The sequence below is a fragment of the Eucyclogobius newberryi genome, unplaced genomic scaffold (genome assembly GCF_026437365.1).
Source record: "Eucyclogobius newberryi isolate DKJ021-1_F unplaced genomic scaffold, fEucNew1.0.hap1 SCAF_2, whole genome shotgun sequence".
NCBI lineage: Eukaryota > Metazoa > Chordata > Actinopteri > Gobiiformes > Gobiidae > Eucyclogobius > Eucyclogobius newberryi.
In genome coordinates, this window is record NW_027315834.1 from 29,182,493 (window position 1) to 29,193,338 (window position 10,846).

Genomic DNA, 10,846 nt, shown 5'->3' on the forward strand with positions numbered 1-10,846 from the left:
CAGTGTCCTCTCTGTTTCCTCTCTGTGTCCTCTCTGTTTCCTCTCTGTGTCCTCTCTGTTTACTCTTTGTTTCCTCTGTGTCCTCTTTGTTTCCTCTCTGTGTCCTCTTTGTTTCCTCTCTGTGTCCTCTCTGTGTCCTCTTTGTTTCCTCTCTGTGTCCTCTCTCTGTACTCTCTGTTTCCTCTCAGTTTCCTCTCTGTGTCCTCTGTTTCCTCTCTGTTTCCTCTCTGTGTCCTCTGTTTCCTCTCTGTTTCCTCTCTGTATCCTCTGTTTCCTCTCTGTTTCCTCTCTGTTTCCTCTCCGTGTCCTCTGTTTCCTCTCTGTTTCCTCTTAGTGTCCTCTCTGTTTCCTCTCTGTGTCCTCTCTGTTTCCTCCCTGTGTCCTCTCTGTTTCCTCTCAGTGTCCTCTCTGTGTCCTCTTTGTTTCGTCCCTGTGTCCTCTCTGTGTCCTCTTTGTTTCCTCTCTGTGTCCTCTCTGTTTCCTCTCTGTTTCCGCTCTGTGTCCTCTGTTTCCTCTCTGTGTCCTCTGTTTCCTCTCTGTTTCCTCTCTGTGTCCTCTGTTTCCTCTCTGTTTCCTCTCAGTGTCCTCTCTGTTTCCTCTCAGTGTCCTCTCTGTGTCCTCTGTTTCCTCTCTGCTTCCTCTCTGTTTCCTCTCTGTTTCATCTGTGTCCTCTCTGTTTCCTCTCTGTGTCCTCTCTGTGTCCTCTCTGTTTCCTCTCTGTGTCCTCTCTGTGTCCTCTCTGTTTCCTTTCCATGTCCTCTCTGTTTCCTCTCTGTTTCCTCTCTGTTTCCTCTCTGCTTCCTCTCTGTTTCCTCTCTGCTTCCTCTCTGTTTCCTCGCTGTTTCCTCTCGGTTTCCTCTCTGTTTCCTCTCTGCATCCTCTCTGCTTCCTCTCTGTTTCCTCTCTGTGTCCTCTCTGTTTCCTCTCTGTTTCCTCTCTGTGTCCTCTTTGTGTCCTCTCTGTTTCCTCTCTGTGTCCTCTGTTTCCTTTCTATGTCCTCTCTGTTTCCTCTCTGTGTCCTCTCTGTTTCCTCTCGGTTTCCTCTCTGCTTCCTCTCGGTTTCCTTTCGGTTTCCTCTCTGTTTCCTCTCTGTTTCCTCTCTGCTTCCTCTCTGTTTCCTCTCTGTGTCCTCTCTGTTTCCTTTCTATGTCCTCTCTGTTTCCTCTCTGTGTCCTCTCTGTTTCCTCTCTGTTTCCTCTCGGTTTCCTCTCTGTTTCCTCTCGGTTTCCTCTCTGTTTCCTCTCTGCTTCCTCTCTGTTTCCTCTCTGTTTCCTCTCTGTTTCCTCTCTGCTTCCTCTCTGCTTCCTCTCTGTTTCCTCTCTGTTTCCTCTCTGTTTCCTCTCTGCTTCCTCTCTGTTTCCTCTCTGTGTCCTCTCTGTTTCCTTTCTATGTCCTCTCTGTTTCCTCTCTGTGTCCTCTCTGTTTCCTCTCTGTTTCCTCTCGGTTTCCTCTCTGTTTCCTCTCGGTTTCCTCTCTGTTTCCTCTCTGCTTCCTCTCTGTTTCCTCTCTGTTTCCTCTCTGTTTCCTCTCTGCTTCCTCTCTGCTTCCTCTCTGTTTCCTCTCGGTTTCCTCTCTGTGTCCTCTCTGCTTCCTCTCTGTTTCCTCTCTGTTTCCTCTCGGTTTCCTCTCGGTTTCCTCTCTGCAGACCATGCTTCTGTATTAGCGAACACAAGCATCTGTCTGCGTCGTCTTTAACCTTCAGCTCTCGCCGATCGAAATGCTTTACTAAATCTAAATTTAAACCGTCTGGAAAATGAGTCCAGCTAAAGACACAGTAGGGTTAAGTAATTCTCTAGAAATAAACTTTGATTGATTTATAATATCAATTTGACATTTGTCAACGGAAACAGAATCCATTAAAAGCTAAACCTACCAATAAAAAAAAAGTAAGAAAATCGATCATTTTTAAACTTCACTCTTCATTGATTTTGAGCCACATTGTCGTTGTCATTATGATGATTTATGGCTGTTGTAAAGAGGATAATGGATTTGTTAAACATAATGAATTGTATGGACTCACCAGACTCTACATGATGTTTTATGGGCTCTATAAGTGAAGGAAAGAGGCTGCGCTCAGTACTTCCTTCACTTTCACTCCTGATTCTTCCCAAACAGAGCTGGGATCTGGAGGTCAGAGGTCAGATACAGGACTGATACAGAACCATTCAATCTTCTGTCCATGTGCAATGCAATCTGCAGTTACATATTGAACAAGTAATAATATAGAAATAGTTGTATTATTTGAAACTTTTTTCTAATGAAGCAGGTTGAAAAAATCCTAACTCAAACTTGCAATGTAGTATTAAGTGATATTTCTGATCTTTTTGTAGTAGATGTACAGTCAAGTTGCAGTGGCTCAGTTCAATGAGCAAGTACAATATTCACAAATCAAAAGATAAAAGGTCAATTTATTTGTCTCTACTAAACATCCAACTCCCTTTGCTCAAAGCGACAAACACCGTGTGACAATTGACAAGTGTTTTTCAGTGGTCCAGGTTTTTACGTGAGGTTGGTATGTGTCGTATAAGAAGTATAAGAAGTATGAGAAGTATGAGAAGTATGAGAAGTATAAGAAGTATAAGAAGTATATGTTGCTTTGGTTCTGCAGACACAGTGAGAGAGAACACCTTTGAGAGTCATTGTTTAAACAGGTTGGAGGAGTAGGAAGTGTGCGCTCCAATATCACTGTTTTTGATATTTGATATTTTCTGTAGTAACCTAAATGGATTTGAACTTTCTCAGTTGAACAAAAATGCCTCTCCGTGAGTTTAGAGCTTTAAACTCTTTAAACTGTGGATCTGTGCTGTGTGAAATTTCCTTTTTTTTGTTTTATTTAGCTTTTTACCATGTTCTAACATGAAAAAACATACCTGCATTTGTATTTAGCATCATTCACGCTAGTTTGATGAATCCGGATAGTAAGTGGAATATCTCTGGAGAGGACTTTCCAAACAGGATTCATCGAACTAACGTGGATAAAGCGAAATACAACTCAAAGTATTTTTAGCACGAGAGAACAATGTTAGAACATGGTAAAAAGCTCAATAAAGTCAGTGTTACATATGCGTCCTACAAAGTCCATAAATCATCGCAAGACTCGTTCTGAGCATTTCTTATAATCAAATGTATTACAACTGTGTGCTTACAGTAGCATGTAAAGGGCAAGCTAGGTTTATTTATTTCTTTAATGGTAATTCCCTCCACTGCCAGTAGAGGGAGATCTAACACACATCCTGATATACGATAGATTCATGATATAGTTCTTAAACCGGAGACGTCGAATGGATGCTCAAGAGGATGTTTAAAGGGCAGTAATGTGTAATTTAAAGCTTAATTTTTTACAGAGAACCTGAAATTCAAAGTTTTTTTAGAGTAACGAGGAACATAACGTGTTAGTTTTGTGCACCCATGTCATCTAATACTCCCCAAGTTACTTTTTAAAATGGGTAATGCGTTAGTTTTGGTTACGTCATCATCTCTTTACCTGTCTCATCTCGTCATGGCAACCCCCAGAGCTCGACGTGTTGTGAGCATGTGCACTCCGCTAGTGACTGGGAGGCTCGTCCTCACGCCAAAGAGAAATAAACTTACACATGCACATTTTGTAAAACGCCTTCTCCTTCATTATAACATCTATTTTGTGCTATTAAAAAATGTGTTCTGTTGTTGTGCGTCAGTGCATTTAATAATTCAGTTTAAGTGATGTTTTTCTTTGCTTGGGGACAGACCCAGACGAGTTTATTGAATGGCATTGTATTGTAATAATCTGTCGACATAAAAGATAAATAAAGCTCAGTCAAATGCATTTACTTTGACTGAACACAAAGGGATTGTCATCACATGATATAGGTTATACAGAGATCGCCTAGCGCACCCCCTGGTGACAGAACATGAGCGCAGCAGGCGAGAGCGAGGTCTGTTTTGGACGTCATCTTCCATATTATGGCCAAAATGTCAGTTGATTTTGTTTTATATAATAGAGCATATGACTTACACTTTATCTCTGGAACTGTGCACAAACAGCGAGGTAGAAAAACTTAAGCGTGAGACGATAAACGGTTCTGACTCGAATGTTAAACGCGGCGCCCGCATCTATCACCAGAGCCACGGCAATTATCACCCTGAGAACCTACAACAGGCTTTAACATGTGACCGTGGAACTGTGAGGACACGTTCTATCTAAATGTGCATAATTCCATAATTGATGGCATCGATGCATTAAACTTCTTCCTCGTCAAGCCCTAAAGGACGACGTTTTTGATGCTGTTCCTCTGTCAGCTGTGATTGTGAAAACACAGAGACTTAAGTGCATTTCCATAAATTCAGGTTGTTCTGAGTCTGTGTGTCCTTGTTCAGAGACAACGAGTGAATTCTTGAAAAATATCCAACTTTGAAAATTCACAAAATGTTGCAACCCTAATATTAACAGGGTTCTATACCACTCGACCTAAACGTGCCCAGAAGGCTCATCCTCCCTGACACTACACAAGATTTAGTGTCGATCGAAGAATGATTCACCCAGACTTTAGCCTGTCGCAACAACACATTTTAAAGATGGACGTGTTGCTACAGAAAATATCATAATTGACAATAAGTGGTAACTGACAATCCATAATGTGTCATTGAACTCACGTATTCGACTCTCCACAACTCAAATCTGACTTGCAAAAAATTATAAATCAAGTGCAAAGAATCAGCTCGCACGATAAATATTGAGCTTACTAAATGTACTGTGTATATTTCTATAAGCGTTTGGAGGTTACAGCGATGAGCAGATGTTTGTCTCTGCTCCGTCAGACCACAACATTAAAACAGTCTGTTTCCTGTCCTCGAGCTTCACCAGGTATTATAATAATTCTGTGTCACCTTCACTTGTCAATGGACAGCAGGGTCACAGCCACATTGACAGTACTATTGCAGTAATCTACCTATAGTTGTATATTTAAACCTATAGTTGTATATTTGTGTTTCTCTCGCGACAGTGTGTGATATTACGCCGTGTTCACACTTAATTGAGCCCGTTTTAACCCTGAATGTGGACTTAGTTTAGTCCTGTTCTAATCCTTGTTTAGTCCAAGTTTAGTAAGATAAGATAAGATTATTTGTCCCACAATGGGGAAATTCAAATGTTGCAACACATAGTAGGTATAGAAGTATATTAATTAAAAACAGATAACTTATTAAAAAAAAGCACTCTTGTAGAAAAACTCTTGTAAAAAAAGTTGTATACTCTCAATAAAAATAATAATAACAATAGTGACACTCTTATTTACAGCATTTATGGACAGAGAATATTGCACCAGGATGATTGACATTATGTCACAGTATTGCACATGATTATGAAGCTGAATGACACATGTTTTAATATTAGTTTTTGGTTCACTGGTTTAGTTCTTATTTTGATGTGGTGAATGTCTGAAGTGTGAACACATGATTTCCCTTCTGTGAATTTGTTTGGACACCTCTTGGCAAAAACATGAGAAAGGAGAAATTGGCGGGCGATATTTGGGTGATGTAATGGACGCAGCTTTTATAAATCTTGCAGCTGTCAATGAGATTATGCAGCAAGTGGCCAAAAGTGGGTTTGCCTCTCCGTTGGTCTAATCTGTAACTCCGGGGTAACGCCATAAATTTGATGCCATATCGAGGAACACAATCACATTTCCAATTTAAAGGCCCCAATACTCAGAGTCACAATGCTGGTACTGCAATATTCTGGTGATATCGTGCATATTAATGAGGTTGCATTGTTGCCTGGATTCCAGTTGACTTCTGTGTCAATACTTGACCTAAATTGGCCAGTTCTGCCACGTCAGTAGAGGGCAGCACTGAGCCTCTGAGCACCCACTTTACTGTAACTGTATATGATGTATTTATAACATGTGATGAACGGTTTATTCATTTTGGAAACAGCATGTGCCTCTGATACTGTCTCTGATTCAGTATCAATACTCATTCAATCAATACTTTCTCTGAGAATCATTCAGTATCGATAGCAGAAAGTGTCTATTGTAGAGTCTTATTTTATTAACGTATCAAAACAGAAACATTTTATGAAATGCCAATACAAAAGAATAATTGCAATAGATTCCCATTCCCAGCAGCATTGGGAATTGTGAAATATCATATTGTGACGTGTGAATCGTGATGCGTTTCGCCAGATTAGAGGCAACTTACACCCCTGTTCAAACGAAGCGAGGAGGTGCAAACAGCTCATGACTGTGACAGAGACAGGAAGTCCAAAAACAGCTGAAGCAAGTGGGGATGAATGAGAGAACATTGGTTATCTATGAGGCACGGACTAAAAGCATGTAGGAAACAGAGTTAAGTCTCCCTGGAGGCTCAGATACTTCCTGTGCAGACTGTGCTTCACTACACATCTGCTGAACAGCTGTATGGTTACAACTACTTCTAATGAGACTGCTGCTGTTTATGGTGAAGGACACTACTATCACTACGTCTCCTTGTTGCTCCCACTGGCATTGTGGGTTATCTTCAACAAGTGCTTTGAATGCATTACAAGGCATAAAATAATGTACTTTAATTTGGGTTTTGTTTCACAGACATACGGTACTTATTAAATCATTAGTAGATAATAAGGCGAGGTATGTTTATTTGTAGAGCACATTTCATACACAAGGCAATTCAAAGTGCTTCACACAGCAGGAAAAATGCATTCAAATCACAAAGACAGAAATACAAAGACAGAAATACAATCAAATTAACTAAATAAAAAATAAAAGGCAAAATATAGTGCTTTTTTCTTTTTGCATTCAAATTTTTGCCATCCTACTTCAGAGTATATGTGACAGTGGTGAGTTCTGTATCCTTCTCCTGTAATGAACCTTAGAGCTGAATCTTAGAGCTGAACCTTAGAGCTGAACCTTAGAGCTTAGATATTTAAGTCTGTTACTGTTTGCAAATATAAAATCACCACAATCCAGCACTGAGAGAAATGTATCCTGTTTTCTACAAATAAGAGCAAAATGCTTTTTATGTCTAAAGAAGAATGACAATCTGGCTTTAAGGTTATTGATGGGTTTATCATCAATCTGGATCCCCAAGTATTTATAGTAGAGTACTTGTTCTATCATATTACCAGTGAGCGTAAGAATACCTTTTCTGTGTCACTAGATCAAATCAATTTATTTTAGTGTCTAGAGTGTCTGTTGGAGAAAATTTGGTTTTACTTGAATTCATAAACCATTTTAAATTAACAGAGATTGTTGGATGAATGAAAATCCTCTTGAATATTTTGAATCACAGCTAAAGGCGCACTAGCATACAGAATCCCATCATCTGCATACAAGTGGATGCTACTACTGTATGATTCCGATTATGACCCAACACAAGCTTTACTTTACTCCCAGGGCAATGTACTAACGTTTACTGTGACCATAAAAATGCATCTAATGTGTTTCTCGGCACGTAACTTTCCCATAAATGACTCAGAGCTTAAACGTCACTGGCATTTGGGCCATAGACATTTTTAAGTGAGTCATTTTGTGGAATTGAAATGTGTTCAAATGTCAGGGTTGAATGTTGTTGGCTCTTGATTCATTAAATTGCTCCAAATAATTACACATGTTTACATTTATTAGGATGCCACAGATGCCTGAAGCTTGTCCCAGCATGAAGTGGACAGTAAATGTGTTGGCCACGGTGACTAAAGCAGTGATTGTCCTCAGAGAAGTGGAAAAAGAAATAAATAAAAAGTTTTTAAAAAAGCTTAATAACTCTTCTGGTAGAGTTGCCAACCATCTCTCTCAGGCAGGTTGTCTGTTGATAGCACTTGCTTTGCTGCACAGTGCTGTCTGAGGTCCAGCAGTAGTTTTAAAGCAGATGTGAAGTTTTATCATCCGTGTGGGGCCGCAGCGTCAAACTATCTGCCTCTCAACACTTAGCTGCTTGTCATTTCACATTATGCCCATTTCACGCTGCACTCTCCTGTCGAATAAAGCCTATGGGCCCCAAAAAAAAGATAAGAAATGTATAACAAATTTCTGGGATAAATTTTCTCTGAATTTCAAACGTCTTTCCAGATTTTCAGCAATTTAAATCCAACAATTCAGCATATTGTAAACACATGCACGGAGCCACTTTCAGTTTGCAGTAATGACATAGAATCATGACTTAAAAGACAAAGACTACTTTAAATTTAAAACATTCTCATTTGACCGAGTGAAAACAGCATCACATCTGAAGCGCTGTCTGCACTGAGAGCTGCAGGAGGGCTTTTTAACTGATCCAGATTTGGATTAAAAGGAAAGTAAATAGTTTTGTCGGACAGGGAGCATCCACTTGATCATTGTCAGAAGCTGCAGGAGGAGCTGTTTCAAAACACAAAGATTTGCATGTGTGGTTTATAGAGTCACTCTGGAGATGTTTTGTCTGGTGCAAAGCATGTACAGAACTGGCCTTACCACATGGAGTGGAAAAGTAGTCTGACTTGTCCTCCTGACCACCATCATGGCCCGGATTTGAAGAAGGCCAGACACGTCCAATAGCGACATTGAAGGGAGGCGAGAGAGCCAGCCACAGCCACCGTGATCGTATTCTGACAATTCAACCTAGAGAGACTTAAAAGAGACATTTTGTGCTTCTTCTTCTTCTTCTTCTTCTTCTTCTTCTTCTTCTTCTTCTTCTTCTTCTTCTTCTTCTTCTTCTTCTTCTTCTTCTTCTTCTTCTTCTTCTTCTTCTTCTTCTTCTTCTTCTTCTTCTTCTTCTTCTTCTTCTTCTTCTTCTTCTTCTTCTTCTTCTTCTTCTATTTTGCATTGAATCATAACATCGTACGTCCTCATTTTACATTATTGATCTGAAACGGCTCAGTGATTCATTGATTTTTATGTTTGAAAAGTGGATACGTGACATTTTCAAACCCTACATGTATCACTCAGAGTCTTATTCTTCAAATAATGACAACTAAGTGAGATGTGGGAAGAGATAGGGGGTAGGTGAAAACAGTAGTTTAACATAACATGCAACGTTCCAAATAAAACTTTCATAAGGTAAAACGTTCATTAAGGATGATTTAGTATAACAATTATGTCTTCTTCAAACAGACAGACAAATGAGCGGCAATTTATCTTCAGAAGTTACCAGAGAAATGCAAAAGCTGAAATGTATCATGAACCCAGCCCTTTATTTATTTTTCTTTACACTCTAGGATTTCCAAAAAGTATTCTTAACAAATCCATCAACAAACCATATACTGCAGAAGTAGAAACACCATGGGATGCACTGAATGTAAGGGAGTCCACTGTCCGTCTTGTTGTCAGTTTGGGGGCATTATCTTCAGGGGTGCCATGCCTCAACAGCCCAACCTCCACCACCAGCATCTAAAAGAACACAAAAAAAAACCTGTGGAACGTCTGCCGCGGCTGGATTTCACTATGTTTATGAAAGAGCACTTCAGTGACACAGACCTGCCCCTCTTCTCTCTCACACTCAAATAGAAGCTCCACAGAGCGTGGATATGAAGATTTGTCACTGGATTTCATTAGGCTTATTAAAATTAATACATTTTACATGGAAAATTGCTCTACTTGCGGATACAATTTCTTGCAACACAGCTTAGCCTGAAAAACTTTGACAACTTTGAGATCTAAATGGAAAACATCCCTTGAAATGTAATAAAAAGGCATGCAACCTACCTAAACCTGTTCTCCTCTCTTCCCGTTCTCTTGCAGGTCTTACAGGTGAATCTAGTGATGTCGATCCTGCTCTACGTCATGGTCCTCGTGTACCTTTATGGCATCCAGGCGACCACCATGGACCACAACACCCGACAGCAGCAGCAGCAGCAGGAGCAGCCACAGCAGCCCAGCTCAGACCCTCTCAACTCCCTCATCATCCAGCTGCTTCAGGCCGACCTCACCCGCGCCAAGCCCAAGACGCACCAGGACCAACAGGGCCAGAGCAGGGACCACGGAATCCACGACGTCCAGGATACTTTACCGCCTTTGCCAGCGAATCTACCGCCGGGACGCGACAACGTGGACGAGCAATGGGACCCGGAGGACGTATTGGGCCGCGACGTTATGGTGGTGCAGTCCGATCTGCTTCGGCAACACAAGAGATACCACTCGCCGCGGGTTCTGTTGAGCGATCGGCCGCCGTTGCAACCTCCCCCGTTGTATCTTCCGGACGATTTTGCGAGCGGGACGTCCGACGGGGGGAACAGAACCAGGAAGAAACGTTACGCGGAGCACCGGAGCTATAGGGGGGAGTATTCTGTTTGTGATAGCCAGAGTCGCTGGGTCACGGACCGGACGGAGGCGGTGGACGATAGGGGGTCGCTGGTCACCGTGCTGGCGAAAATACGAACCAACGCCAGGGAGGAAATTAAACAGTACTTTTATGAGACGCGCTGTCAAAGTTCGCGGCCGTCCAAAGGGGGCTGCAGGGGGATTGACAGCAAAAACTGGAATTCACAATGCAAGACGACGCAGACTTTTGTCAGGGCGTTGACTCAAGTTCGAAACGCGGTGGGGTGGAGGTGGATACGCATTGACACTTCGTGCGTTTGCGCATTATCGAGAAAACGACGTCGGACGTAAAAGATGTAGCGGACCGAGATGTTGAACTTCCTGTTGGATTTGCCGGGATTGTGTGTCAAATTAAGGATGCTAAGGTGACATTCCACTGCCACATGCTGGGACCATCGCTCCAGAACATTTCCAGGAGGACTTTGGGGGCAAATGTACATATAAGTTAATTAAATTATATAAAAATGCATGTAGAGTATACATGTTTATCTATCTATATATGATGTATGATTATATTTGTGTTATTTATTGAAAAAAAGAAATGTCTAAATGTCTATAAAACAAGATCTGCTCAGACA

General features: G+C 41.2%; 1 protein-coding gene across 1 annotated transcript; it reads left to right on the plus strand.

Moving 5' to 3' along the window:
* Positions 1 to 9,630: 9,630 nt before the first annotated feature.
* On the plus strand, positions 9,631 to 10,846 carry ntf3 (neurotrophin 3). Its single transcript, XM_072454933.1, has one exon. The coding sequence runs from the start codon at positions 9,711 to 9,713 to the stop codon at positions 10,557 to 10,559; it is 849 nt and encodes a 282-aa protein (XP_072311034.1). The 5' UTR covers positions 9,631 to 9,710; the 3' UTR covers positions 10,560 to 10,846.

Bases quoted from the DNA above. Each gene is read 5' to 3' on its own strand.
- ntf3 (XM_072454933.1), top strand. From the start codon at position 9,711: ATGTCGATCCTGCTCTACGTCATGGTCCTCGTGTACCTTTATGGCATC.